At 45.4% G+C, this 13,453-nt stretch overlaps 1 protein-coding gene across 1 annotated transcript in view; it reads right to left on the bottom strand.

The window, feature by feature from the left end:
* Nucleotides 1-13,453, bottom strand: part of DPY19L1 (dpy-19 like C-mannosyltransferase 1) — a 137,138-nt gene that overhangs the window by 6,946 nt on the left and 116,739 nt on the right. The window contains exons 18-19 of the mRNA XM_082258752.1: nucleotides 5,078-5,102; nucleotides 4,150-4,269 (exon numbers count right to left, since the gene is read on the bottom strand). Coding sequence (XP_082114878.1) covers nucleotides 4,150-4,269; nucleotides 5,078-5,102 — 145 coding nt within the window. The remainder of the gene's footprint in view (nucleotides 1-4,149; nucleotides 4,270-5,077; nucleotides 5,103-13,453) is intronic.

Below are 13,453 nucleotides of genomic sequence, written 5' to 3' on the forward strand. Positions count from 1 at the left end.
CCCCCCAAAAGCAAAAACAAAAGCAAAAACAAAAGGGCCCCCAAAAGACTACTACATATTGTGGGCTGATAGTTGTACTTAAATAACTAATAGTATGCTATATGTATACTGTATAGTATCATGTTCCTAAGTGTGTACCTACACAAGTGCCCTCACTATAGAGACATCCTCATTGAAAAAAAGGGGGGTAATTCTTATTTACCTGAGGAAAATCCTCATACAATGTAGGAGAACAATATGTAGTAGTCTTTTGGGGGCCCTTTTCTTTTTGCTTTTGTTTTTGCTTTTGGGGGGTGTGGCCTGTTGCCCTCATGTATGTGTGGGTGGGTATGTGTAGGTGGATGCGTTTGCACATTAGCGTGCATGTGTCTAGCATTGGTGGGGGCCCCGCACTATTAGGGTGCATATGCTGGTCTGTTCTTTCCTGTTGCCATTCTGGGGTGCTGTGGCGTGTGTAGCTCTCTCCCTCACCCTCCCCCCCCTCCTCCCGCTGTGGAGTCTCCGGGTGATTCCTGGGGGGGGGGGGGGTGTATGTGGAGACCCTTGGGGGGGTAGACGGTGTCACAAGGCATGCGAGAGATGTATCACGGGGCGTGTCGAGCTTACAAAGGTTTACTCCGGTTTCCTTGGATACGTAGGAGGAAATGACGTCAGCGGAAGTGCTGTAGGTCAGATGGAACGCATGACGCGGCGACCCGGAAGTCAGCCGGCGGCGTGCATTCCAACAGAGCAGGCGACCAGACATATGACAAGTAGCTGCATGATCTGGTCTGCCTGCACTAATCCGGGTCGATCCGCGTGTACAGCATTACAGGTCTGAGGCTGGCACATGAAGATCTGCACTCTTTGTGCACCCCACGGCAACATCTCCCTTAATGAGGATTAGACAGTCATGGGCCGATCCACTACAGCTGCTAACCCTTGGGTGCACCATGCTTTTTGGGGATCTGCGATTCATTTACTGAACATAGCAGACAGCCCAATACAATTATTTGGGATTCGCACCAGTCCGACCACAATACCCTTGAAGACCCATGTGGGGTAGGCACAGTTTACACACACACACACACATATATATATATATATATATATATATATATATATATATATATATATATATATATATATATATATATACACAGTGGGTACGGAAAGTATTCAGACCCCCTTAAATTTGTCACTCTTTGTTATATTGCAGCCATTTGCTAAAATCATTTAAGTTCATTCTTCTTCCTCATGAATGTACACATAGCACCCCATACTGACAGAAAAACACAGAATTGTTGACATTGTTGCAGATTTATTAAAAAAGAAAAACTGAAATATCACATGGTCCGAAGTATTCAGACCCTTTGCTGTGACACTCATATATTTAACTCAGGTGCTTTCCATTTCTTCTGATCATCCTTGAGATGGTTCTACACCTTCATTTGAGTCCAGCTGTGTTTGATTATACTGATTGGACTTGATTAGGAAAGCCACACACCTGTCTATATAAGACCTTCCAGATCACAATGCATGTCAGAGCAAATGAGAATCATGAGGTCAAAGGAACTGCCTGAAGAGCTCAGAGACAGAATTGTGGCAAGGCACAGATCTGGCCAAGGTTACAAAAAGATTTCTGCTGCACTTAAGGTTCCTAAGAGCACAGTGGCCTCCATAATCCTCAAATGGAAGACGTTTGGGACGACCAGAACCCTTCCTAGAGCTGGCCGTCCGGCCAAACTGAGCTATCGGGGGAGAAGAGCTTTGGTGAGAGAGGTAAAGAAGAACCCAAAGATCACTGTGGCTGAGCTCCAGAGATGCAGTCAGGAGATGGGAGAAAGTTGTAGAAAGTCAACCATCACTGCAGCCCTCCACCAGTCGGGGCTTTATGGCAGAGTGGTCCGACGGAAGCCTCTCCTCAGTGTAAGACACATGAAAGCTCGCATGGAGTTTGCTAAAAAAACACCTGAAGGACTCCAAGATGGTGAGAAATAAGATTCTCTGGTCTGATGAGACAAAAATAGAACTTTTTGGCCTTAATTCTAAGCGGTATGTGTGGAGAAAACCAGGCACTGCTTGTCACCTGTCCAATACAGTCCCAACAGTGAAGCATGGTGGTGGCAGCATCATGCTGTGGGGGTGTTTTTCAGCTGCAGGGACAGGACGACTGGTTGCAATCGAGGGAAAGATGAATGCGGCCAAGTACAGGGATATCCTGGACAAAAACCTTCTCCAGAGTGCTCTGGACCTCAGACTGGGCCGAAGGTTTACCTTCCAACAAGACAATGACCCTAAGCACACAGCTAAAATAACGAAGGAGTGGCTTCACAACAACTCCGTGACTGTTCTTGAATGGCCCAGCCAGAGCCCTGACTTAAATCCAATTGAGCATCTCTGGAGAGACCTAAAAATGGCTGTCCACCAACGTTTACCATCCAACCTGACAGAGCTGGAGAGGATCTGCAAGGAGGAATGGCAGAGGATCCCCAAATCCAGGTGTGAAAGACTTGTTGCATCTTTCCCAAAAAGACTCCTGGCTGTATTAGATCAAAAGGGGGCTTCTACTAAATACTGAGCAAAGGGTCTGAATACTTAGGACCATGTGATATTTCAGTTTTTCTTTTTTAATAAATCTGCAACAATGTCAACAATTCTGTGTTTTTCTGTCAGTATGGGGTGCTATGTGTACATTCATGATGAAGAAGAATGAACTCAAATGATTTTAGCAAATGGCTGCAATATAACAAAGAGTGAAAAATTTAAGGGGGTCTGAATACTTTCCGTACCCACTGTATATATATATATATATATATATATATATATATATTTTATACTTTTTTTAAACAATTTTTATGAATGAGTTTCCATTCTTAACAAAAGGTACAGGTGTTTTTAACCTTTTTAGTATCACTAGTATTTCCATTGTAATTTTCTCGGTTTTATTTTTATTTCTATTTTTATCTACAGCTATAATAGGAATGCTTTTTGGTATCACTTTTTTCTTATTTCCATCTACGGATGTATTTATACTCAAAAATCTGCATTGGTTTAAATATTCTCAGTTGCATCTTTGCTCCTGTATGTGTATGTATTTGTATATGTATTATTGTTCAAAATATGCTTTCCATGAACCTACCCTGCTGGAGGTTGATTGGCGGGTATGCAAGTGGGATGAGTCCCCAGCATTACTGCCACACACCAAAGGGAGGAGCTTTCTAGACCACATGGATGGGATTTGTACCATTATTTAAACCTGAGAGTAGATCATGACACAGTGGCTCTGAGAAGAGGCGTATGCCTTGAAACGCGTCAGCCGTCATCCCAATAGGACAAGGGACATTCGTATGGACTACTCTCGATACTCAAGATTTTGAGTCCGATGTGATTGATTTATACACCTTTGCTTGTGAGTAGCCATTTCTATGTTTTAACAGTAAAGGCTATATTGAGGATAATGCGCTAGGTCGCTGCGCCTTTCTTTGTGTTTCTTGTTTGCAGTATTGTTGGACTGCCACAGTCCTTTAAGGCAGCAGGATCCTAGCCATCTAAGATGCCATTTGGAAAGTCCCGTGGACAGAGCAGTCAAGGAGTCGGCTTTTCTGAGCGCAGGAGATAGGTGGTTTGACATCACTTTTCCGGGTTTTTACATGGAGACATAATCAGAGCCGAATGCGGCTTTGATCGGGTCTTCTCTCCTGCGGCCATGCAGGCTGGTTGCCCAGGTCTCCTGGTAGGACGGGAGACCCAGGCGAGCCGCAGAAGGCGGCGGGAGGGGGGGTCTGGGGGGACACACACGTCCCCTCCGGCTCCTTGTAATGACAGCCGAGCAGCTTCTCAGCTGCATCGGTTGTCATTACAAGACAGCCGACTATCAGCTATGGATGCCGGTACCAGGGTGATGCCTCTATCTGCAGGCATCACTCCGGTACAAGCACTTTCCCGAAATATCGGCAATATCAGTAGCCTCAGGGGGCGATTTTGATAGATCGGGGAAAGTGCATATCGGCCCTCAATAAATCGGTCGATCCCTAATACACACACACATATTGCACATTTGTACTATACTTATTCATACTATGCATTTTGATGTACTTTGGAGACCCCCATCTATGCCATATGCATGCTAGAATAATTTTTAAGAACTTAACACACAATGCCTCTTACCTGTCTGGAGCATATGAGGGAAGCCATAACACACATGTGAGGTGTAAGAAACAATTTTAACCTCATTATTAAAATGGCAAGGACAGCAAAGGCCACCAGCTGAAGGGCATGATATAACAGCTGTGGAAATATAAAAAAAAAAATAAAACACAAAACACTTAATAATTGGAGTACTGTAATTTATTAACTAATAAATGATCATCCATAGTGTTCTTATATTGTTTATTGTGTTTGCACAGTCTATTTTTGTTTTATTTCTTTTTAGCAACTTTTGGATCACCATAAGACTTTTGAGTTTATGATTGAAATGCAAAAGTAATCTTAGCGACTCTACAACTGCCCATTCAATTTTAGAGGACTGCCACCAATGTTCTTGGGCTCTCTGGTGTGATCAGGAAGCCTAGCACTGCTGCATACTGTCCAGCCAGTTGAAAGTACATCTGTTCCCTCCCCTAATCTGTGACAAATGAAGCTGAAGTGTCAAACATTTCATGTCTGCTGGTTTTGTTTTGTTGTTTACAAGCTGTTACTGGCTAGGCAAGCATCTGATCAATCCCATCTCAGTTTGATCAGATGCTTTTAAAGGGAGAGTATTGATCTTCCTTTAAAAGCGACCCAGATCTCTGAATAAAAAGTACTTGCCACTGCCAATGCTATGACAAGGGATGACAAGGGATCTAGTTCAAAGACTCTAAGTGGTGTGTGTATAGTCTCTGTGCTGTCAAAAATATCAATTGAAAACTGTAATTGCTGCAAAGAGAGAATTCCGTTAGTGTATTACTGGCCTTTCCGGGCAATAGAAAGTTACACACTATAGCAATGTATATGTATAGTACATATATACTGGCAGAAGATAACTGTGGAAATAAAATGAGTTCAGTAAATTCAGTAGAACCGTAAAAGAAATGTGTAATTTAATTTTTCTTACCTCTCCACTGACAGAATGTTCCCCTCTGAAAAGAGAGAAAGATCTTTAGGCGATTGTAAAGTTATTATTTTTTCTTTTAAATAACAAATAGGTCATACTTACCTGCTCTGTGCAATGGTTTTACACAAAGTGGCCCCAAACCTCCTCTAATGGAGGGTCCCTGGCTGGTGCTCCCGGCTCCTCCTCCACTCTGAGTGCCCCCACAGCAAGTCACTTGCAATGGGGGCACTGATGCAGGCTCGATCCCCAACTGGGCTGTGTACATCTATTACAACACAGTGTGGCTCAGCCGCACCCACCCCACCCCATCCCACCCTCACCTTGATTGGCATTTGATTGACAGCAGCAGGAGCTATTGCCACTTTGCCCATTGAGGGGAGAGAGAGTGCACAGCGCTGCTGCTCTGGAACGCAGCACTGGATCGAGATCGGGCTCAGGTAAGGATGCAGACAATGCATTAAGGTACAAAAAACAAAAAAAAAAACAAAGTGTTACTAAACCCACAACAGAACAATCAGTCTGTATATGCAGTAAAGCTTGTTCGTCATACTTACTGTGGAACCTAAAAGGTTAATCCTATGCATTGTGTAAAAAGGCTGTTTGATCCGGTCTTCTGAGTTTGGTGTGTATTGCTAGAGTGTTTTATTTTTTCTTGGGAGAGTGCATGTGATCAGCACAGGGCCAATCAGCACTGTCCAGACAGTCAGGGGAGAAATTTCCTCCTACAAGCTTAGTTTAACCAGACACTGCTAGAAGTCACAAGATTATTCTGCTTATATTAACAATATTAACTCTAACTGCTTATTCTAACAGTTTATATTTACTAAAATAAGTGCATATTCACGTTAAAAAGGTAAAAACACAAGGTTTAAAAATGGGATTTTTGACTTACCGCAAAATCCATTTCTCTGATGTTCATTGACCAACCTAACCATTGGGTTATACTGCCCCCTACAGGAGTAGAACACTAGGCAGAAAAAAAGTGTGACTTCGCCTATGGGCAGTCCCAGGGGGTATACTCCCTCTCCCTGCTATAGGTGATCAGTTTTGTTACAAGCAGTGTCAGAAGAATTACAACTCTACAGAGGGGTGGGTGCTTTGTCCATCAATGAACATCAGAGAAATGGATTTTACAGTAAGTCAAAAATCCAATTTTCACTTTCGTTCATTGACGGATACAGCTCCTGATCTTCTTAACCATTGGAAAGTCCTAAAGCAGTGTTAAACATGAGGAGTGGGAACAGTGAAAAAGAAATTCCCAAGGCTAACTGTAGCCAACCAGGTAAACAGGAGCTCAACCAAAACAACTGGAGCCCAGCTAAAAAAAAAAACAATACACCCTGAAAGAGGACCGGGTTCTCTAAACAGCAGCCTGCAAAACCTTGCGACCAAAAGGAAGCATTCGCGGATGCCAACACATCCACTTTATTGAACTTTGTGAAAGTGTGCACCGACGACCAGGTGGCAGTCTTGCAAACCTTCGTCACTCTCGCCTGATGACGGAAGGCCCAGGAGGCACTGAGCGCCCGAGTAGAGTGCGCCTTGAAAGGGAAAGGAGGAACCAGACCCTTGATGGAATAGGCCTGAATAACCGTCTGTCTGATCCATCTGGAATGGTCGCAGAGGAAGCAGACAACCCTTTCCGAGGCCCATCCATGAGCACAAATAGCGAGTCTGATTTCCTAAAAGACTCTGTAGCTGCCAGGTTCACTCTAATTGCCCGGACCACATCCAAGGCATGCAAAGCAATTTCCTTTGGATAAAAGAAATAAATAACCTTGCGCTTATGGTAATAAAAATGTGGAAAAAAAAATATATAATGATGTGCAATTATAGCTGCTGCTGAAAAGGTAAAGTGCTAGTGCCTTTATAGTGATCAATAAACAAAATTATTCTTCTGCGAGAGCAGCTAACCACCCCGCCGAGTATTGCCTGTATATGTTACATGTTTGTAAATAGGTTTCTTTTATTTAATAAACGATTTGTCATGATGTACTTCACCATGGATGGCTTCTTGTTTCTATGAGGACAAACTGGAGTCTTGGGCATCTATTTAAGGATCTTTCCTAGATATATTTCTACGTGTGGTAAGTAGGGAACCACAAGGGGGAGCACCAGCACTTTATTCAAGCAAGTGGAGCACAGCAGCACTTTTTACTATATGCACTTAAGGACATTATATTTCTGTACTGAATTTATTCATTTATTCACTACAGCACTAAGGGACTTTGGTTTCCGTTTGTTATTAATGGATGTTGATTATTGGAATATTTATTGCTTATTTTGCACATATATCACTTGCACAGGTGTGTATCACATTTATGTATTTGGGAAAACATTGTACAAGTAGCAGCGCTGAATAATTTGGTTTATTTATTTCCTTTGGATGTTTTGGCCTGGGGCACAGGGAAGGCGAAACAAAGGCTTCATTCAAATTAAATCAGACAACCTTTGGAAGCAACGACGGACAGGGACGAAGACCCACCTTATCACTGTGAACCACCAAGTAAGGTGAATGACAGGATAACGCCGCTAATTCCGACATCCTGCGCGCAGAGGTGATAGCCACCAAAAAGGCCACCTTCTTAGACAGTGTAAGCAGGGGAATCTCCCGAAGATTCTCAAAAAGAGGCTTCTGGAGGTCTGAGAGCACTAAATTGAGGCCCAATGTGGCAACGAAGATAGCACTGGAGGGGCCAAGTGCCTAACTCCCTGAAGAAAGGTACGCATCAGGGAGTATGTGGCCAAAGCCCATTGAAAGAAGACTGCTAAGGCCAACACCTGACCCTTGATAGTACTCAAAGCCAGTTTCTGTTCAACACCCCGTTGAAGGAAGGTCCAGACCCGAACCACCGAGAAAAGGCGAGGATGAATCAGCATAGCCGCCTTCCCCCATCTTAGGAGGTTCACCAGACCACCCACACAGCCCCACGCTCGCTGGCCAGATTAGGGTGACCACTGGATCTAGATTATCCAGCCCATTGCCTAGTCCGGCAGTTGATTGTAGATCTCACAGAAAAAAAACAGGAGAAAAATTTCTATCTAAAAAGAAAACATTGTCAGCACCAGAGATCCCAACAAGGAACTAGGTCCTTACTCCTGACGCGGCAGAAAAAAAAACTGAGAGCCTATAGCAGAGAGGGGGGAGTATACCCCCTGGGACTGCTCATAGGCGTAGTCAGACTTTTTTTCTGCCTAGTGTCCTACTCCTCTATAGGGCAGTATAACCCAATGGTCATAAAGATCAGGAGCTGTGTCCGTCAATGAACGAAAGAGAAATTGTATTTTAAAAAGTAAAATATAACATGTACCTGCCCCCATCAACATAAGTGATGCTTGGATTGTATATTGCCTAGACTGCTTAGTTACTATCATGTACTTACTAGATGCATGGCTACAGTAATAAACAATTAGAAGAGACTGGTATAGACCCCACTATTTTGCCTTTTCTCTTGAGCCAGCCTGGAGTGGAGAACATCTCAACTGCAAGATTTTTGGCAGAAAGTAGGCAGCAGGGAAGTGGTGATTTCAGTGAGCGCATTATCAGCAGGGTGAGTAGCTGCAGGGAAAGGGGGGGTGGATTATTTTTTACTTTTGCTGGAGCACCAATAGATATACAGCACCTCAAAACACGCAGCTAACAGATGGAGAAATAGGTAACACTTTGGGTAAGCTCTCATTGTTCTCCAACTGGATATTTTTCATTTTCTCCAGTCCTTTGCTTTAAAGTGCATTTCCAATTTTGTACCCCCACTTTATGTGCACTATGTATTCCCATTCACGCAGCACAGTCAAAATAATCAAAAAGATATGTACTGTATATCTGACCGTAAAGAAGAAAAAAAATTACGTAAAAAACAACCACGTTAACTTAACTTTAAATTTCTTAAGGCTCTAGTACAACAACAGGATTGATTGAAGTGTAACATACATATGTAAATAATAGTTGCCATAGGTGTCAGAAATGTACTAGCATCTTTAAAGTGTATGAACACCCCAACAATGAAATCAGCTACCTTTTGATCTAATAAATATGGACTTTACTAAATAAAGGGGTTATATTTGTTGTTATTATAAAATTCTTTTCTCTGATGTTTATTGACAGACACAGCTCCATATTTTCTTTGACCCTTGGTTTATGCTGCTCTCCATAGGAGTAGGCGGAAACCTATTTGACTACGTGCCTAGGGCAGTCCTGGGGGGGTATACTTCCCATTTCCTGCTAAAGGTTTGTAACAAGCAGTGTCCGAAGAATACATAACCCAACTCAGAGGGATGGGTGCTGTCCGTCAATGAACATCAGAGAAAAGGATTTTACGGTAAGAAAACACAGTTCTCTCTTTCATACATTGATAGACACAGCTCCATATCTTCTTTGACCCTTGGGACGTCCCAAAGCAGTGTCAATATGAGGGGTGGGAAAACACAGCAGTGAACATCCTCAAAAGAGGCTAAACATAGCCAACCAGGTAAACAAGGAGCTTAACCAGGAACAACTGGAGCTCACCAGCAGGAAAAAATACACCCTCGGGAGGCCTGAGCCTCTGCAAAACTTGCGGCTGAACGCAGCATCCGCAGATGAGAGTACATCTACCTTGTAAAACCTTGTGAATGTATGCACAGATGACCATGTGGCCGCCTCGCACACCTGGACCACTGACGCCTGATGACGGAAGGTCCAGGAGGCGCTAAGCGCCCTTGTAGAATGCGCCTTAACAGGGAAAAGAGGAACCTGACTCCTGATGGAAAAGGGCTGCACCACCGTCTGCCTTACCCATCTGGAAATGGTCGCAGGAGATGCGGCCTGCCCCTTACGAGATCCAACAGTTATGACAAGAATCCGATTTCCGAATCGACTCCGCCAGGTACACCCTGATTGCCCGAACCACATTCAGGGAAGGTAAAGCAATTCCTTTAGGATGTTTAGGCTTAGGGCACAAGGAAGGCAACAAAATGTCTTCCTTCAAGTGAAAACCCGACCTTAGGAAGGAACGACTGACAGGGATGGAGCACCACTTTGTCCCTGTGAACCTCCAGGTAAGGTGACCGACAGGACAATGCAGCCAGCTCCTAAACCCTGTGTGCAGAAGTAATAGCCACCAAGAAGGCCACCTTCTGTGACAGAGTAAGCCACACAGTAACAGATTGAAGAACCATGCAGGTACCAGAGACCTTATCGGAGGAGCCAATTGGCAAACCCCCGGGACGAAAGTGAACGAAAGAATTTGCAGCTAACGGCCATTGGAAAAAAATTGCCAAGGCGGAAATCTGGCCCTTGATGGTGTCTAGAGACAAATGCTAATCTATGCCCTGTTGTAGGAACTCAAGCAGGCGGGACACCCCGGAGACTCACACCAAGTAATGTATGCCCTCCAAGCTCAATGACAAATCTTCTGTGAAGTAGATTTTCTGGCTTTTAACAGCGTAGGAATCATCGAATCAGACAACCCTCTGTCCTTCAGTACCTGGCTTTCAATAGCCAAGCCGTAAAAGCCAGCGACCCTAAAGGAGGATGGAAGATCGGTCTTCAAGGAGCATCGGCTACCAGCCTTACTAGGCCTGCAAACCAAGATGAACGAGGCCAGTCTGGAGCCACCAGAACGACTGGAATCCCTTCTGCCTCGACTCTGCGCAAAAGTCTCAGCAGAAGTTGTAGTGGAGGAAAAGCATAAAAATCAGAGGATACTGACCCCAAGGGGCCACCAGAGTGGCTGTGGTGTCAGCCAAAGGATCCCAAGACCTTGCCACAAAACTCTGAACCTTCTGTTTGAAACGAGAGGCTAACAGGTCCACATCGAGGGTTCCCCACCAGTGACACAGTTGTTGAAACACTTCCGGGTGAAGAGACTATTTGCCCGGCTCCAACTCCTGTCGACTGAGGTAGTCCACCTGCCAATTTTCCACCCCTGGAAAGTGCACAGCAGAGAGGGCTAGAACATATTGTTCAGCCCACCTTAGGATGCGGGCTACTTCCCGGGCCTGTAAGGCACTTTTTGTGCCTCTGAAGAATGACATACGCCACAGCCATGTCATTGTCCGATTGAACCCTTACGGGACACCCCTGCAAACGATCCATCCAAAGGAACTGTGAAAGCTTGATTGCCCGAATCTCCAGGATGTTGATTGGCAGACTGGACTCCTCCCGCCGAGTCTGTGCCCAAAACACCTCTCTACCCGGACAGGCTGGCATCTGTGGAAACCATTGTCCAATACAGGAGGAGAAAGGACTTCCTCTGCCGAAGCGCCAGGAACAGGGCCACCAAATCAGGGATCCCCTTACACCCTGGTTTAACAGGATCAGATTGTCCAGGGATTGAGGATTCTTGTCCCACTTGGCAAGAATCTCCTTTTGCAGAGGCCTGGTATGGAACTGAGCAAACTGAATCGCCTCGAAGGTGGAGACCATCAAGCCCAGCACCTGTATGCAAGTCCTGAGAGACGACCGACGGATGGACAACAGGAGCCGAATCGCATGGGGCAACTTCAGTAGTTTCGCTGAAAGAAACACCCTGGCTGAGGCCGAATCCAAAGTCAGGCCCAGGTTGTTGGACGGAGTCAGAGCTGATTTCTGAAAATTCAGTTTCCAGCCAAACTCTTGCAGAGTTTGCACAATGATGTCCAGATCGTCTCTTAAGACACACGGAGACTCTGCTCGCAGAAGGAGATCGTCCAGGTACCCCAGTACCACAATCCTGCTCTGCCTGGGCAAGGCTACCACCGGGCCAACACTTTTGTGAACGTCCGAGAAGCTGAAGCGAGACTAACGGGTAACGCCACGAATTGATAATGCTCCTCTCCCATGGCAAAGCGAAGAAAATGCTGGTGCCCCACATATATTGGGATATGAAGGTAAGCATCCTTGATATTGATAGAGGTCAAAAAATCCCCTTGATGAAGGGATGCTACCACCATGTGAATGGACTCCATCCGAAAATTTCTGTACCCGCACAAAGCGATTTAGGTCCAATATGGGACGGACCTTGCCTTCCTTCCTGAGAACAGTAAACAGATTTGAATAAAATCCCTGAAAAACGTTCCAACTCTGGAACTGGCACAATTACTCCCTGTGATAGCAGATCCTGCACTGCCCCGTAAAGGCCCTGTAGCCGATCCAGGGACAGGCGCACGTCGGAAGGGAAAAACCTTGCCGGAGGCAAGGACCAAAACTCGATCTTGTAACTGGACCGAATCAACTCATGGACCCAGTTGTCTTGAATGAAAGAGATCCACGGGTCTGGAAAGACGCGAAGACTTCCCCCCACCCCAGATACAGGTAATGGCGCCCCTTTAGGCAGAGGAGGGCTTGTCTAAGGAACCAGTGGAACCCACTTTTGATCAGCCCAGGGCCTCTTGGAACCTCCCACAACGTTACGGGTGGATGTTTGTCCCTTATCCTGCGAGCCCACGAAACAAAATATTCGTTTGTGAGCCGAGAAGAAAGGACCAGGTTAACGACAAGGTTTTTTGCTCTTGGCCACCTGCAGAAGCAGAGTACTCTTACCTCCCATAAGACCTCTAATGATCTCTTCCATAGTAGCTCCGAACAGGCAGTCTTCTACAAAAGGGAGGTCAGTCATCACCTTTTTGGAAGCCTGGTCCGCAGACCAGTATTTTAGCCAAATCATGCCGCGAAGGATCACAGCTGTTACAGACACTCTGCAGGCTAAAGGGGCAGTATCCAGAGAGGCATCACAGATATACTGTGACCCCTGTATCAACTGATTCACCAGCTACAGAGGATGTTGACCCCCCTTTCAAATACAGGCGCAAAAGCTTTGCCCATTCCGTTAAGGTCATGGACCAAGGTGATGGCAAACACTGGCCTCAAAATTGAACCTGCCACGGTGAAATGGTATTGGACCAGAGCCTCAGCTCTCTTGCCCACCGGGTCTATAAAAGACTGGTAATCCTCTACCGGAAGAAGCGTGGCTTTATTCATTCTGGAAACCTGAGAATCCACCACCGGTGGAACTTTCAGTTTCTTCAAAAGGGGCTCTTTAAAAGGATACCTCCTAGCGAAATGCTTAGGTATCCCAGGCATGCGCTTCGGGGATCCCCACTGACTTGCAACAATCTCATCAAAATAGCCAGGAAAGGGGAACACCTTAGGTCCTCCCCGAGAGGCAACTGCACCAGGTCTGCGTACCAAGACTGGGGAGGCCAGTCCAAAGCCACCAGAATGACCAAAATCCTTTTCGGACTCGAACCTGTGCAGAAGCCATGGAAGACGCTTGAGAGGAGGGAAGGCGTAAATCAGACATACTGGCCCCACGGGGCCATCAGAGCGTTTATGGCATCCGGCAGAGGATCCTGTAACCTTGCCACAGACTTTGGTACCTTTCTTTTGAGACGAGTCACCAACAGTTCCACCTTGGG

This window comes from Pelophylax lessonae (assembly GCF_965119305.1).
Source record: "Pelophylax lessonae genome assembly, chromosome: 5".
Lineage (NCBI taxonomy): Eukaryota > Metazoa > Chordata > Amphibia > Anura > Ranidae > Pelophylax > Pelophylax lessonae.